The 16,412-nt window shown below is 45.4% G+C and overlaps 2 protein-coding genes and 1 long non-coding RNA gene across 3 annotated transcripts; 1 reads left to right on the top strand and 2 right to left on the bottom strand.

The window, feature by feature from the left end:
* Nucleotides 1-271: 271 nt before the first annotated feature.
* LOC119291326 (splicing factor U2af large subunit A-like) lies at nucleotides 272-3,037 on the bottom strand. The gene is made up of 4 exons (XM_037570071.1): nucleotides 2,884-3,037; nucleotides 2,418-2,706; nucleotides 1,169-1,220; nucleotides 272-1,073 (listed from the first exon to the last, which is right to left on the bottom strand). The coding sequence occupies exons 1-4, from the start codon at nucleotides 3,009-3,011 to the stop codon at nucleotides 463-465; spliced, it is 1,080 nt and encodes a 359-aa protein (XP_037425968.1). The 5' UTR covers nucleotides 3,012-3,037; the 3' UTR covers nucleotides 272-462.
* Nucleotides 3,038-3,268: 231 nt separating this feature from the next.
* On the top strand, nucleotides 3,269-5,942 carry LOC119293841. The gene is made up of 3 exons (XR_005143232.1): nucleotides 3,269-3,354; nucleotides 4,897-5,210; nucleotides 5,428-5,942. It is a non-coding gene; the product is annotated as an uncharacterized LOC119293841 (long non-coding RNA).
* Nucleotides 5,943-6,408: 466 nt separating this feature from the next.
* LOC119291327 lies at nucleotides 6,409-14,699 on the bottom strand. The gene is made up of 8 exons (XM_037570072.1): nucleotides 14,547-14,699; nucleotides 12,365-12,531; nucleotides 12,156-12,267; nucleotides 9,487-9,686; nucleotides 9,028-9,099; nucleotides 8,814-8,922; nucleotides 7,970-8,033; nucleotides 6,409-7,636 (listed from the first exon to the last, which is right to left on the bottom strand). The coding sequence occupies exons 1-6, from the start codon at nucleotides 14,613-14,615 to the stop codon at nucleotides 8,907-8,909; spliced, it is 636 nt and encodes a 211-aa protein (XP_037425969.1). The 5' UTR covers nucleotides 14,616-14,699; the 3' UTR covers nucleotides 6,409-7,636; nucleotides 7,970-8,033; nucleotides 8,814-8,906.
* Nucleotides 14,700-16,412: the final 1,713 nt, after the last annotated feature.

The following is a 16,412-nucleotide window of genomic DNA, read 5'->3' on the forward strand; positions in this document are numbered from 1 at the left end:
CTTGTATATAAAAATGAAGGGAGTAATACTGATTCAAGTAAAAAAAAGATAATGGACAGATAAAAATTCAATAGGAATTTATAACATGTTAAAGAGCATAGTTGTTCAGTGGATCCGACACGGACTGATAATGTTTGTTACAAACACTTTCACACCAAAGGGAAAAAGAGAACATTTTCAATCTAAATGAAGAGTTCCATGAGTTCTACATAAAGTGGACTGATGATACTATTTAGTAAAGACGCTTCACTTCATAGGGGAGATGAAAACATCATGAAACGAAAATGCTTAGATAAGACACCAAATTCCAGCAGAGTGCCATATAGTTAGATTCAATAACAATGAGACCAAGTACATGACCACTGAGCCATCCCAAACAGCTCCAGAGTCCAGACAACAATGTGGAAAGATAACTATCATTTACCCATCGCAAATAACTCCAGGCAACAACAAAAACGGTAACTACAGCGCCAACAGTGCTTCGACTTTTGCAATCTGCTCTTCTTCAGTCATCGGAGCTGGGGTACTGTTCGTCTCATCATAAAGGTCATGCTTCCATTTCTCTGTCTGATGATCACCGGCATCCTCGTGCATGTTGCTTCTTCCACCATACTGGCAGTCAAACCTGTCTCTGCCCCTTCCCCCTCTGCCAGCAAAACGCCCTCTTGGATCATAGCCATTTCTCTGACCAGCACTCCGGTAATCAGAAAATCCCCTCCTGGTATCTCGATCATCAGGCCTTATGAATTCCCGTGAATGGTAGTTTCTCCTTTCTTCTCCCATTCCAGAGGTCCACCCAGGTTGATCAGGTATACGTGATCTTGAATTCGGTTCTGTAACAGCAGGAGCTGATTCTTGCCCCTCCAGTGGCATTCTCATCTCCTTAAATCCTGACCTCCTTTTGGCAACCGGAGCGTCTTCCTGCAACTTGAAAAACCCATCGTGCTTCCATGTAGAATCAACATCACTGTGTTGTTGAGGCTGCCCAAACTTTTCCTGCAAACCATGTCCCTCATACTTGTGTCTATCTCTATCATCGAGATGCTCATTTTGATCCCTTTGTCTTCCATAATCTTTAAGATGAAAAACAAAAAATACCCTAAGCAAAAAAGATGGCAAGATAAAGTAGTGCAGAAAGTAAGAACTAATAAAGGCAGCTCCCCACTACCTTGGCGACCATAGCGTCGACCACCTTGCCCAGCACGTTCACGCTCATCATGCTGTACATACAAGTACAAGTAGCCTAATGTTGTTAATAAAGTGGACATTTGAAGGTATGTGTCACAAGAGAACTACCACTAAATCACCAGAAATATAGCACTTATGCACGATGACCTGACAACAGAGAGATATTCTTTAGCAACAACCCAACATTCTGACCACAACTAGTTCCGTAACAGCACAAGCAATTAACATGAACATGAATACCAATGTAAAAGAAAACACATAATCTTTGCTCAGCATCCATGTGTTGTACAAGTTAGATCACCGAAGTATATGTGTTTTAATACAACTGGACTCTCACAAAAATGAATAAGCGTAATTTGATTTAAATAAGAAAACGTTAATGGGAGAGCATCTAGACTCTAGAACATCTTTGTAAACTACTCCCTCTGTAAAGAAATATAAGAGCGTTTAGATCACTATAGTGTTCTAAACGCTCTTATATTTCTTTACGGAGGGAGTACAATATAGGCTCAACCAAATTGAATCAGAAAGACACTAAAATGAGTAGAATAGTACTCCCTCCGTCTCTAAATATACAGGTGCCATGGGATCCATGATCAACCTTCAAAAGTTTGACCATCAGTATATGTGAATACATACATGAAAATTTTAGCACTGCCTTTCTCTTGCAAAATACTAACACAAACTATTATATTATAATATAACAGAACACATAGTATAAATCTTGCATTGTGGTCTTGTGGACTGCAGAAAACAAAATTACAACTTATATCTGCAGATGGAGGAAGCGCATATATAAGGAGGTACAAGTTATATTACTATATAATTCTATACACTTGACTTCTAGAGAGGAAACCATACCATTGGAATAGGACAATGTTACATCACTACATACTGAAATACCTGAAGGTTTGCAACCCAACATGTAAGGAAGTAACATATATATCAAATATGTGTGAACAAATACAGAACAAAATGGGCTGATGAGGTGTAATTTAAGAGAATTAGCCCTCATGCTAGTTTATACTTCCTAGATAGCATTAAAGATAGACATTTCATAATGGAACCAGAACCATGAATTGGCAGTTACTGCTCCAGCACACGTAAACATTCATGCCGCAACCCTCTACTGGCTATTAAGCTAACAGCTATCAAGCCACTGAAAGCATTGAACATAACCCACTGATGATAATCCCTTTTCTGCACAGGTGTGTGTAAAAGACGAGAACCTGAAAGAACGAAGATCTAGGCCGCCAGGCCTCTCTCGTCTCGGAGAACCGCTTGGTTCCCCTGGGAGACCTCTCGTGCCTCGCGTGATGGTCCTCTTTAGCATCGCTTGGCTGCGTCTTCCCATCCCCGTGCCCTGGATCAGGACCATCGCTCCGCTCCTTCGCGTCCTGCAAGTGCCTGTTCCTCCTCTCATCACGGTCGCCCTCATCACCGGCGCCCTCCTCGGCCCGACGCCTGTGCTGGCTCCTGTCGGAGTCATGCCTCCTGTCGTCTCTCCGCCTCCTCGGGCTACCAAAAACGAGTCCCCGAATGGGGTCAGCACGGGCGCGAATCGCATTTCCACGCGAGCACGATGCGACGATCGGGAATCGCGAGCGCAAGGAACTGATTGCTAATCTGAAAAATTCCGGCGAGACGGATCGGGGGAGACGACGGGGGTTGCGGTGGATTGGTCTGGGCGCTTACCTCGGGTCGTCCCGGCGCGACCTGGACGAGGAGTGCGGGCGCCTGCCGTGCGAGTCGCGGCCCTCCCGCCGGGACGCCTCGCGCGGCTCCCTCGCCGTCGCCGCCGTCGCCGTCTCCGTCGTCGTCATCCTCTTCTTCTTTATCGGTTCTTCTTTCCCCACCACTTCGCTTCCCCCGGCCTGGAGCGCGAGCTAGGGTTTTTACCCGGGGCCGGAAGGGTGCGGTGCGGTGCGGACCCGAGCCCGACCGGACCGGACCAGGCCAGACCGTACCAGGCCGCGCGCCGCGAGCCGGTCTGGTGGGTCCGCTTTAAGATTCGTGCTTGGCTTGCCGTGGCACAAAACTGGAGAGAGCGGAGCGAGTGTCTCCCGAAGCATCCTTCCTTCCTGACGAAGCAAGCGACGCCTGCCGCCGGAGCGACTGGGCCGACGATCTCCGCGCTCCTCGCCCTCTCGCCGGCGACATGACTCGGTATGATCTCCCTCCGACCTGCATTGTTTTTCGGGGCCGTTGGACGAGGGTTCCGACGGTTGAGTTCCGCGGTGGCGGGGAACCGGACCTAGGGCTTTCCGGGGGCTGCGGGCGAGGCTGCCGACGCGGCGGCGGGTGATGGGTGAACCCGGAGAGGGGGAGGGGGAGGCGAGAAGGGGGGTATGGGTGAGGAGGAGAGAGATGATTGTCCTGATTGGCGCTTACGCTGTTCCTGCACGCATGCGGGACAGCGGGAGAGTGATCGCGTAGGTTGTTCCTTTCGGGGTTTTTTTTTCAATTCTGACACTCCATCCAGATTATGCCAAGTTCATGTTTCTCAATCATCTATGATGGTCCGTATCAATGCTTGATAGGCCTGTCTTTCATAGCTGGTAAGATATGGCTGTGCCGCTGTGGTCAGGCATGGATTGTTGCGTGCAGCGTGTGTTTATCCGAACTGTGCACATGAAGTGGCGAGCATTGCGTGGGACAAGGAATGGAGAAGCACATCATTCGGGAAGTGTGCCAACCCTTGTGGTTGTTAGAGTCACTATCCATGTCTGCTGGTTCAGTTTTTATTGTTCAAAAAATCAGTTCTATTGCAGGTCTTTGGATGGGTCAGTATGTAAAGTATCAAATTGGTTTGTTGAATTCCGTGCTAATTCGAGTAGCCCCCAATTGTGTGTGTGTGTGTGTGTGTGTGTGTGTGGAATTTGAGCCAGTGTTTTGGTTTACAAAACCCAGGTGTCTCCCTTGTATCTGGAGGTTGATTATTTCTTCAGGAGATGTAGATATAGAAAATAGAAAATGCCATGGGGGTGATTGGTGACTTTGAGATATGGTGCTAGAGAAACTATCTAGAGTTGGAACTGCTGCAGAATGATTCGGGAGTGACTCTTCTCTGGTCCAGTGATTGGTGATTCTTCCTTGCTTCTCTCTCTGGACAGATTGTTTAGGGAAGTTCCTTGTTTATAACAGTTCTGTGTTTAACATTGCCAGACTTTGAGTTCAGAAATCCTTATAACTGTTCTGTGTTTTTACACATTACTGTTTATCTATGTTCCTCTGTGATGCAACTCGAGTACAGCTTACCTTGTTAATACTTCTGGTCAGACCTTGCGATCTGCAAGCATTGTGCTGTATTCAGATATGTGTTATGCTGCTGTTTCCAGAAGTATATAAGTTGATGCTGCTTCTTAGTACTCCACTATGTCGCCAGTTATCCACATGGACAATGGACAGAAGAATTAACTCAATTTTGAACAATTAGTGCCACAGCTGTTTCCTCAATTCTGCAGTTTTAACCGAGTTTAATAAAAGGGTTGGGTACATTAAATACTGCTGGTTAGACGTGAAATTTGTGTGTAATTCGTATTGGTGTTACATTACTGTTTATCTAATCAGATCCAGAAGCACATAGTTGTTGTTGCAGCTTAGTATTGTGTCATCAAATATGCATTTTTGTTACATCTGTCTCCGAAGCATCTGTTCTTTAGGTCTGCAGTTGTCTTCTGCTGAGACATTTCATATGTGACATTGCAGCTCCTTTCCCAACATGTACCGGCTCCGAGCCAGGGAAAGATTAAGATGGCAATCAAGCGCGGTTTCTGCGACGAGGATGAGGAGGAAGTGGCGCAGATGTCAGGCCCAGTGGACTTAAAGGAGGTCACTCACGCAGACAAGATCACAAAGGAAACTTTGGCTAAGGTTATGGTGCAGAGGAAGGTGTCTGCCCTGACAGCTGCCCCGCGGACCGCGACAGCCCCCACCCCTGCCCTGGAGAACACCACAGGCCCGACCCCTACCTCGGAGACTGCCCCGACCCTCGCCCTGGCCTGAGCCATCTACTAAATCTGGTATGAAAATAACTTCACTTTCTTTCTAAATACATGTAGGTACATTGTAAATAATCTAACACTAATAAAGGATGAGGTTTCTCTCTCTTAACTATAATTTGTTCGTGTATGGTGGTTTGGATGTTACCTGGTTTCAAGTCTTGATATCTTTTGAATATATCTAATTTTCATTTTAGAAAGTTTGCATGATGTCTGATCTCTTTTGCATTCTTCACAGGCGAAAGGACTGCTGTACAAATGGGCAATTGGCACAAGGCAAAGATTTCAGGAGAATGTTTGCATCAACAGGGTTTTTTCAGTTCCTCTTGTTTTCAGTTCCCTTCCTAATGGTGATCAGTCACAAACCTTAAAATGTACTCCCTCCGTTCTAAATTACTTGTCTTGGATTTGTCTAGATACGGATGTATCTAGCACTAATTTTAGTGCTAGATACATCCGTATCTAGACAAATCTAAGACAAGTAATTCGGAACGGAGGGAGTAGCTGAGTTTGTGCCTTGAAACTGGCTGAAGGGGACCAGCAAATGGTAAGGGGAGAACCTTTCCCGTGGTATGCGAACCAAGTCTTGTGGTCTACGATGGATGCTTTACCTTGTTCTGCAATGGGGAAGCATGTATGTGTGTTCACTCTGAGGTGTTTGTCTTTGTCGTGGTGGCGGCGGATGATTTCGTTTCGTGTTCATGTGAGATGATCGTATGTTCGTCTGTTGTCCAGGAAAATCCTGCATCATCAGTCGTTTGTCTGCCTCTCTTGTGATGTCATTTTCTTGTTCTTTTAACCTTCCGTCTGTGTTAAACAAACTTCGTTCATCTTAGAAATGTTCTTTTTCCGAGGAAATAGGCTGCAAGATGCATGATCATTGATCAGCCAGAACAAAAACAGCAGCCTCCTAATCTTTTTAGTCTCTTGAACGAACGAACGAACATGCCATTTGTAGCACTTGGATCATCAGAAAGGAAAACAGGCCGTTCGCTAGACATGGTAAGCAAGCGCAAGAGACCATAAACAACAGCTCCTATGCCAATATTATTCCCTTGTAGTAGTAAAACGCAAGCATGATTTCAACGGCTACTAAATTTACCCCCTTTCAATTCCTGTATGGATTTCCTCCACCTCTCATAAATGAAGTTTCAGTCCCTGGCCTGTTGACAGTGAGGCTAGATCATTCCTTGAAGAGAAGAAATCTTTACAAACTCGATTAAAAAAAAACTCAAGCCAGAATGAAAAAGTATGCAGATAAAAAGAGACCTGACATGAACTATGAAGTGAGACATATGATTTACTTAAAAATTGCAACCATGACAGCTTTTGACATCTGTATAGGACTCAAACTGGCTACTAAATTCTATGGACCATTTCTAGTTCCGAAGAAAATTGGTGCAGGAGCATATAAACTGCAGCTTCTGGACGTGGCACAAATACATGGCGTTTTTTCACATCACTCAATTCAAGAAGCACTTGAGCCCATTAGCTGTTCCTGCTCCAGGTTTGCCGCTAGTGGATCCTCATGGCAAAGCAAGGTCGCTCCTGTCCTGACACTTGAAACTCAAGCAGTACCTCTCCTGGTAACTGGTAACGCAGTGGCTGGTACAATGGTTAAACATGTCACCAGAAGAAGCAACATGAGAAGATGCCAACTTCATCAAGTTCACAAGTGTTTTCAGAATTCTTCAATCAAGACAATCCGATTCTGGTTCCCTCAAAATAATCCTGGTGGGCAAGGATCGTCTTCAGGAACGTGCAATTATCAGGACCTCAACTATCTGAACCTGAAAATTTCTGAAGAATTCATAGCGACCGACACTGGCGAAACACGAGATCCATTTTGTGAACCTGAACCTGAACCTGAACAGTTCTCAAGAATTTTGTTAGTCCTGTCAGCCGGCCTCGCGCCGGAGCTCCCTAGTGCCGTCGGCGGGGTCCTCTGTGCAGCCGAGGAACTTGATCGCCACGGTCTTGCCGGTGGTGCGGTGGCGTGCCTTGACGACGATGCCGGAGCTAGCCGCCCTTGCCGATGCCGCGCGTCTCCTCGTAGTCCTCGGTGCCGCTGATCCATCCGGATGCGCCTCCTCTTGTGGCAGCCGGTCGTTTCTGGTCCTTGGGTGGTCGTCGCGTGGCCGGTGTCGTCGTGTCGAGGACGGCAGCAGGTCTCTTGCAGTTGCAGTTGCAGACGGCCATGGCGCTCGATCGACGTTCGACGGCTTGGTTGGACGCGACAAGGGGCGAGCTTTCCGTGTGGATCGTCTCGTCAGCATATATTGAAACCGAATCGGAAACGAAGAACCTGAATTCGAGTCCGAAATGAACGAACCGTGAATCCGCCATCGGGCGGAAAACGCAGGCAGCAAGGCAAAGAAGCTGTCAGCCACCGTAACTCGGACTGAAACTGAACTGAATTCCATGGCCAGTCGGTACGGTGAGGCAACCTGAAAATAAACATCTCTGATTACATCATTTGATCAAATATGGTTAGCTCCGTTGTGCATTTGAAGTTTCGAGCTACTGTATTTATTGGGGAAAAATATCCTATTTGTACAAACAGTGTCACACGGCGATACCCAATACTGTATACCTGAAATTAACGGTCATGAATAGACTGCAGCAAAAAAATCCAGCTTCAAAGTATCTACTATAGGGGGGGGGGACTCATTTGACCTCTTAAGGGAAGTTAATGATTATTTTTAGCAGAAAAGTAAAGTTAATGATTGAAATAAATCTATAAGAAATACATGAAGGCCAGCTTGTTATGATATCAATACCTCATATACTTTGCTGTGATCATGAAGCAGGTATTGTGGGTCCAACTCATTGACCAAAAAAGGCCTAAATAGCAATATTTACAAAATCAGATCGCAGAACTCCTTTAAAGTTGAATGAGTATTATAACTTCTAATCGAAATTGTATTCTTGAAAGGATAAAATATATAATTGAAGTGTCATTTTCTTGTGTCTTTTCAAACAGAAATAAAAAGGAAATACATTCAAACTAAGTTGACGCATGCAGCTTTGCAGCGCAAAAATGAACTCGGAGGATTATCTATACGATCTGTGAATTCTTTCATTTCTCCGGTTATGGAAAAAAGGGCATAGAGGAGATCACATCTATGAGTACGAATGGAATGATGATAGGAGTTTAAGAAATATTGCTTTAAACAGAAATGATTTAGGCACGTGAATTAGTCATGGGTAAATTCAAGGACAACTGTATCGGAGTAACTTTTTAGAAGGGTGCAATCCTAGAAGACAAAAAGGAAAGGTGTTCTGAATGAGGACTGGGAATCCATACAGAAGCCACACATATACGTTCAGTCTTAGAAAATATTTGCATGTTAGGAAAGCATAATTCAAAACTATAAAACTTTGTCAAACCCAATACTAAGATCATTCAATGGCCATGCAGGCAAGCTACATAAACACTGTTGAAGACCAACAAAAGGCGTTGCCTAAAAAATCGTGGTTCAGTATTACTTAGATGCCCCCTGAGTCAATGAATGAAAAAGTAGGGATCTATAGACCAACACTATCTTTGTTGCTTCATATTCCTCTAACTTCTTAAGTATAAAAGCATAAACTTCAGTCCAAAGCAGCAAGGTAAAGTGGTACCTTAGTATACGCGCAGACAACTATTTCCTTATATCATATCAAAGCAAATCAATCTAAGAAATTCATGTTCAAATCCAAATGCTGTGAGGCACACTATTGTTTCTGAGCCCTGGTCAGCCAAAAAAAAATACAGAAACATTAAAACAGAACATGTGAACAATGAAGGCATGATAAAATCAAGTAGCATCAATCTGTACAATAACTGTGTGTGTACCTGCTGTAGTAGCAATATTCAGTTAACTGAATGCCATGGCCAAGTGTACATGAGCAATATTCAGCTCTATTTCTGTGTGTATCCATCACAAATTGTGAAAATGTGAAATTCGTTAGAGCAAAGTGTCCATCACTGATATCTATGGAGCAAAGAAATTCAGTTAGAGCAAGTGTTGTTTTCTTGTCCCCTCACACTTCATATTAACTTCATTTTTACACTTCAAAGCAAAGGAATGGAAAGAAAGAGAAAGAATGCACAAGTTTTAGCGTTCAGTTTTGTTTGAGATCACAACACATGTTTGCAAAGAAGCTTAATTAAACTTTGAGTGGGCTGTTTGGCCACAAGTTTCAGAGTTGACAGAAGCTTCATAGGGTGTACTGTGAACAGGGTGTAGTTTCAGAATTCAGATCCTACTACTCCATAATTCAGAACTTCAGTCAAAATCTTCAGTCAAACCACCTTACGGTGTAGTATGGCGAAGTGGTTGCGGATCTCGGGGCTCTGGTAGACCTTGCGCGCGAGCGTGGTCTTGCCGATGCTGCTCTCGCCGGTGATGGAGATGAGGCGCAGCCCGGGACTGTATCGACGTCGAGGAGCTGCTCCTTGAGCATGTCGATGTACACTTGCCGAAGCCGACTGTGTACTCTTCTAGATCGTCCCTGCATCCAAATTCACCAAGCCACCAGTCAGCTGCTTGCGTCATTATTCTTGTATGCACATTGCAGTTATTAAAGCTCGTTAACTGGTAGCTAGCTGCAGCTTCACCATGGTTACCTACAAGCCTAAGGCTAGAACCACTTCTACTGCCGGAACAGTGACAACAAATAATTTGATGTCACTTTTGGAGTGAGACGTCCTGGCATATAAAATAACGTAGCTTGAAAATTCAGCAGAATCTACATTGGTTAAATCAAGCAGGCAATCAGTGGAAGTGTCTGTTGCATAGTATAATCATGTGTGCGTTTGATGTCATTTTCAGAGTGTAAAATTCTGCAAGCTGCGTGATAGTTCAGCAGACTCTTTGCTGGCATCTTCCACAAAGAAGCCTATGGAATATTGAGACTACTGGATCCAGAACTGGTCTGCATATGTTTAATAAATTAATCCAAATATAAAGGCTATCGAATCCAGAATTTGGCTATGTTTTCATAAATTAGTCAGGAAGTTAGTCCGTAAACTAAGATCTTACTATTATATAAAGGGGAATCGTTAATACCACAAAATTGTAGGGAAGAAACTTGAGAAAGAGAATCCTCGCTTGGATCCCCTTTCAGGCCTGTCTCTAGCCTCTTTTGGAAGTAACGCAGGTATATCCAACTCATATCTTTACCTAATAATAAAGAAAATTAGGTTTCTGTCGTCCGTCGCTAGCGATTTTGCAGAAAAGCCCCTCGGTTTATAAAAATTAACCCGCAGTCCTATTTTAATGTGTTACTGAAGAAAACGGTTGGATTTTGCAAAAAGCCCCCTGCGTCCATTGCGTTCTCTGCCGCCGCTTATCCATTGCCGTACTCCACCGCCGGGCACGCCGCTTGCCGCTGACGCCCGCGAGCCGTCCTCCACCGCCTGGCACGCGCCTCCTCTTGCCGCCGGCGTCCACGCCGCCCGAGGCCAGGAATGGGGCGCGGCCTTGTGGCGGGCGTTCGAGGGCGCGGCGGACAAGGAGTCGTGGAGTCGCCGAAGGCCCGAAGGTGGCCTTGGCCGGCACGGGGGTGAGCTCGCGGGCGCGCTTGCGGCAGGTGAGCCTAGCCCGCAACTCTTCCTGCTGCTTGGCGAGGCGCCTTCGCGGGCCGAGGCATCGCGGCGGAGGAGGATAAGGCGGCCGGCGTGCTCAGTTGGGGCGAGGCACGTGAGGAGGCGCGCTGCGGCGGGGCGGCTTCAGGCGTAGTGGCTGAGGCAGGACTGGGGTCTCACCAGAAAGCCGGCTCGGTGCTGGTGGCCCACGGGCGAGGAGGAGGCCTGAAGCGAGGCGACCTGGCGCGTCTCCTGCGCACGTACACGAGCAGGGATAGGACACGGAGTGCGACGGCGCTGCTGGTCTCCGGTGGTGCGGCGCGGCGACCTGGTGGCGGGGACGAGGCTGGGAACGCAGGGCCTCGCCGGATCTGGCGGAGAAGGCGATGAACGGAGCAGGGCGGCGGCGGGAGCTGCAAGGTCAAGGTGGGGAAAATTCAGAGAAGAGGCAGAGAGGGAGTAAAAGAGATAGAAGAAGAAGAGGGACGACAGAGGGAGGCGGACCCAGTGGAGCTCGTGCTCCGACGAGCTGCTGCTTGGCGTGGAGGAGGCCGGGACGGGCGCGGGGCTGCAGGAGCCGGCCGAGGACATGGCCGGAGGCGGGCGGAGCTCCTGTTGGCAGCGCCATGGCCAAGCTCGGGTGACGGCGGCTGGGACGCGGGGCTCTGGCAGGCGAGGCGGCGAGCTGCGGTGTGGCCGGCGAGGATGGGATGGAACTGGGGCGGAGATGTCTTGGGCGGCTGGATCGGAGCGAAGCCTGCAGGCGGCGGCAGTTGGCGTCGATGCCCATGGCGGCTCCCTGTTGCAGCGGGACAGAGTGAGTGAGAGCCGCGTGAGAGTGAGAGCAACGCTCGGCAGCCTCTTCTCCCTCGTCCACGCTATTGCCATCACCATTCTCTGTTCCATGTATTGCTTTGCTGCTTGTTGCTTGCTCCAGGAGTAGTACACCATTTTGAAGATGCAAGTAAAAGTTCTTGTTTGCTCCATGTATTGCTTGCTCCAGAGTTTGCTTCCTGCTTGCTGTCCGAGAATGCCATGAACGCTTGGATTGCCAGGGGCAGTGCTATCTTCTAATGTGGAAACTGTTTTCTTTTCTCTATTTTACAAATATTATAGGGACAAAAGGAGTTTATTCGAGAGTGTAGCGTTACCGATGATGCATGTTAAACCACTGAAATGCGTATATCCCGTTGCAACGCACGGGCATGTGTGCTAGTAAATGCCAAACAGTATAACTGGGAGGTAAGATACCAAGTCCTTCATGAAGAAGCTTACAACAACGGAAATTAGTGCAGTAAGAGATGGGATCCACTGAGTAGGGACAAAAAATAAACATGTCAGATCAGACGATAACATCAAACAGAGTCATTCTATTAACAGTATCAGTTACAAACCTTTCCCTTAATCTTCAGCACGAAAAGATTAAGCTCCATCTCTGGCATAAGTTGCTTGATGCCCACCAGCAATCCTGACAGAACCCCATAAAAACCAGAAAGAGGAGTGTACCTGAGAAATCAAACGTTAAGAAAAACTCATCAGTTTACCCAATACAGAACATCAAACCAGATGTGCTCGGACACTTCTATAGAAATAGAATACTTACAGGTAGCTCTCTTGTTGTGTTACATAGTACACAGCAATAGCAGTTACGAAGACACACATTGAAGTTGAGAAGTTGACAATAAAAACGAACTTTGATAACTCCATTGTTCCCCTTAAAGGCTCTAATAATTTCCCAAATAAAAGAAGACCAATTATGCTGATAATCACCTGGAAGCACATTATCCATGTCAATTGAGGGGGCTCGATTAAATATGAATGGTTTTAAGTCTTATTAAAATAGTGCAGTTGGCAGCTGGGGACCAAGGAAAGGCGAATCTAAAGATATGATAGTATATTTTATTTAATATATAAACACCAAATATGAAACCGCTGATCACATGGTCCAGAGCAAACAATGATAAAGGAGAGCACTACTCGCTGTCACTCCCTAACAAGCTTAACATGATCCTAAAGTTAAGGCTCATCTGCAGAAAGTATCTCAGGCAAGTACTGTAGATAGCTCACTGTACATCCATGCCATACACTGCATATGTGTTATCACTTCTCACAGATATTTCCACTCAATCAAACTGGCCCAGAAGAATAATTTGGCAGTTTTACTATTTACTCCCTCTGTCCCATGATATAAGAACATCACTATTGTCAAAAACGTTCTTATATTATGGGACGGAGGGAGTAATATTTATGTTTCAATGTACTGTTCACATAAGGCTTCATTTGCAAATATCTATAGGTCTAATTGAAACCTTGCACCCTTTGACTAAGAGTTGTTGTAAAGTCTACCAAGAGATAGTAAAATATTTTACAAGTACCATAGCCTAACTAATTTGCTCAAACATAATTTTATAAGAAAAGCCAAATTGTCGTTTCAAATAACACCAGGTGTGGCTTTGCCACTAAAATCGCATGGTATCCATTGATATTTCTTTTGCATCGATACAGGATTTCGTATGTCATTGGGACACAGAACTACAAGCATTATCTGGGCCACATCTGTTTCCATTCTTATCAAGTAAGACTGATTCTGCTGCCGTTTCAGCTGTTCCATCCCATCCCATTATCCTCCAGGGCAACCGTTTCTGGATCAGACGCATCTGTTGACATGAAGCTGCCGCCGGAGCTGCTTGAAACTTCAGGTCTTAGCGCGTTCGTATCCCAGTACAGTTTGTCATTGGGGATGAGCCAGATGGGCATGCGGGAGGTGCTGCTTCCTCCCAGCGTTTCCTCGGTCCCACCGCTGCTGCATCAATGAAGCAAGATTCTGAGCTGAAGCTCTAAGCTTGCCAAGCTCCTGACTTATCTCGCAAGATAGTATAGTATCTGCTCTCTTCGCCTCACAGTTGAGTAACTTGAAGGAATGGAGGTCAATGCTTGATTCTTCCCTAAACTCATATTTTTCTTCTTGAAGTGCCTCCATACCTTCAGATACAAGTTTGATCGTCTCTTTCATTTCATTCATATTTGTGGGTGGGGAACAAGGATCATAAGCTGCCTCATAGATCGCCTCATGTTCCAGCGGAAGCAAGCTTTTGATGGCTTCATGAGGCCCATATCCATAGTGGGTTTCAGGGGCATCAACTACCGCACGTCTCCACATTCCTAGAACAAGCTTCTCACGGTGATCAAGACAATCGTCTTCTACAGAAGCTAGATCATCCTTGGAGGGAAACTTCGACTCTAGAGAGATGGAACTGAGAAGGAAATCAACCTCTTTTGTCAGTCCATCAAGTCGCTTGTGCTGGTCTAGCAACTTCTGGTATTGGGCAAGTTTTTGATACAGCACCTCAGCATTCCTGATCACAAACCGGATCCCGTACAGACTGCCTCTGCACCACTGGTCAGACGGGTGTCCCATGGGCACAGACTTTCCCTTATCAAGAGGTGGTGCTCCCACTGTAGGATGTTCATTAGACAGCTGCTGCTCTGATTGTCCTGCAGGCTGCTCTGATTGCCCTGCAGGCTGCTCTGGCGGTAGATTGAGGTTTATATGACGCTGCAGATTGCACGCAGTCACAAATGGCGTATACGGCCGGAGCACCACCATCAGGAGTGCATCCGGGGAAGCCACGCTGAGCTCACGAATGGCCTCTCCAAACTGTTGATGAGAGCTGACGGCCATCCAATATGCCTTGATCGATTCGTCCCAGACAGCTGTGTGATCCGGCTGGCCGCTCTGGCGGAGGCAGGGGGGGGAGGGGGCAATCAAGCATAACGGGGATCACCTTGTCAAGCCTCTGGCTCGCGGCTTTGGCCGTCTCGGTGGAGCGGAGGACGTGCCCATGGTTCTCCATCGCCGCCGCCGCAGATCCGCGAGGTTGAACTCGAACCGGGTTGGATTGGATCTCCGCCGCGGCGACGTTGGACACGAACCCTAGATCCGGAATCCGGAATCCAGTGTATATAGCCGATGCCTACGTTGCGGGGAGCGTCTCGTCTGTGCCAGGGTTCGCTGGTTGTGGGCCGGACATCTGAGATGGGCCGGCCCATTATTATATACCGACTTTGCGGGGAGCGTCTCTGCGGCAAGCCAGTCGAGCGATCGCATGGGGGATCGATAGACTGGGCCGGCCCATCTCTCTCGCGAACACGCTGGTATAAAAAAGAAAGATGCAATTGCGGGAATCGAACGCTAGACCCGTTGATTCCGAGCACACGATTCAAACCAGTTGACCTAGCTAGGTTTCTTGATAACAGACCATTGCAAAACCTTAAGAAAACTCAAACGCCGATCCGAATGTTTTTAAAAAATTAGAACACGAAACTTATTTTTTCAAAAACAAAACGTGAACATTTTATTATTTTTACAAATGTTGAGAAAACAAACATTTTTCAACACACAAACGAATTTTGGAGATGCGAACATATTTTTTAGAATGGAAACATTTTTTAAACTACCCAAAAAACTGAACTGGAACAATTTTTCAAATTTCAAAACAAAATTTGGAAAACACGAACAACTTTTATACGCGAACATTTTTTGAAACTCCAGAACAAAATTTGAAAAAACGAACATTTTTTAAATTTGCAAACAATTTTGGAAACGGAAGATTTTTCAAAACTCCAAAGAAAACTTGTAAATATCAACATTTTTTGAAATTTGCGAACAAATTTTGGAACAGGAACATTTTTTCAAACTCCCAAACAAATTCGTGGAATTTACGAACATTTTTTCAATTTGTGAAAAAAATTTGAAAACATGAACATTTTATAAATTTGTGAACAAATTTGGAAAGCTGGAACACTTTGTGAATTTCCTAAACATTTTTCGAATGCAATTTTTTTTGAAAACATGGACAACTTTGATATAGGAACATTTATTGAAACTCACGAACAAAAATTGAAAAACGAACATTTTTCTTAAATTTGCGAACAAATTTTGCAAAGTTGTGAGATTTAAAAAAAAAACTTAAAGAAAAGAAACATAAGAGGAAAAAAACAAAATAAAAAAACAATAGAAAGCCGAAAAGAACCAGAAAAAAATGATACAGGAAAAAACCCGGTTCAGTGAATCTTCTAGTAGGTTCCCAAAACCATCACGGTCGTCCCCAAGTTTTGTTTTGATTAAGACTAGCAAATATGCCCGTGTGTTGCAATAGGAGAAAGAATATCCTGGCACGACGACACCCTTCTAGTAAAAGAATACATCGTGCAAGGCTCGAGGATAGGGCTATAGAAATAGGGTAGGCATAAAAGAAATTTTGAACACATATGAGAATGAGATAAGTACTTTTAAAAGGCCATTCGGAAAATTATAAATTTGAAGATCTAATTTCCTAAGAATGTTGTTGTCATTTTTAGTCTAAAGTTGCTTCTAAGCTACCTGTTCTAACTTCTAAACAAATTTACACGAAAAATTGACATTGGAATGACATACCAATGACCGTGGCAAGGTGATGCAAAAATTGCCAACATCTGGTTCACGTCCACAGGTGGCATGAATCATATGACACAACCAATAACAGCAATAGGAAAAGGAACAATGTCTGGGAGATTGGAGACATCTAGGTGAACATATGGGTACTAAAAAACATCACCGAGCGCGATGTAGGATTGTAGTAGTCGATGTAGATTAAATGACAAAAATTTCC

Source organism: Triticum dicoccoides, chromosome 4B (assembly GCF_002162155.2).
Source record: "Triticum dicoccoides isolate Atlit2015 ecotype Zavitan chromosome 4B, WEW_v2.0, whole genome shotgun sequence".
Classification (NCBI taxonomy): domain Eukaryota; kingdom Viridiplantae; phylum Streptophyta; class Magnoliopsida; order Poales; family Poaceae; genus Triticum; species Triticum dicoccoides.

Excerpts from the sequence above, each read along its gene's own strand:
- LOC119291326 (XM_037570071.1), bottom strand. The coding sequence starts at position 3,011 with ATGACGACGACGGAGACGGCGACGGCGGCGACGGCGAGGGAGCCGCGC. Across the intron at positions 2,707-2,883 it reads TCGCGCCGGGACGACCCGAG|CCCGAGGAGGCGGAGAGACG; the intron begins GTAAGCGCCCAG and ends CGTTTTTGGTAG. Across the intron at positions 1,074-1,168 it reads TCGACGCTATGGTCGCCAAG|ATTATGGAAGACAAAGGGAT; the intron begins GTAGTGGGGAGC and ends TTCATCTTAAAG.
- LOC119291327 (XM_037570072.1), bottom strand. The coding sequence starts at position 14,615 with ATGGAGAACCATGGGCACGTCCTCCGCTCCACCGAGACGGCCAAAGCC. Across the intron at positions 12,532-14,546 it reads CGAGCCAGAGGCTTGACAAG|GTGATTATCAGCATAATTGG; the intron begins GTGATCCCCGTT and ends ATGTGCTTCCAG. Across the intron at positions 9,100-9,486 it reads TCGCCATACTACACCGTAAG|AAATAGAGCTGAATATTGCT; the intron begins GTGGTTTGACTG and ends GGATACACACAG.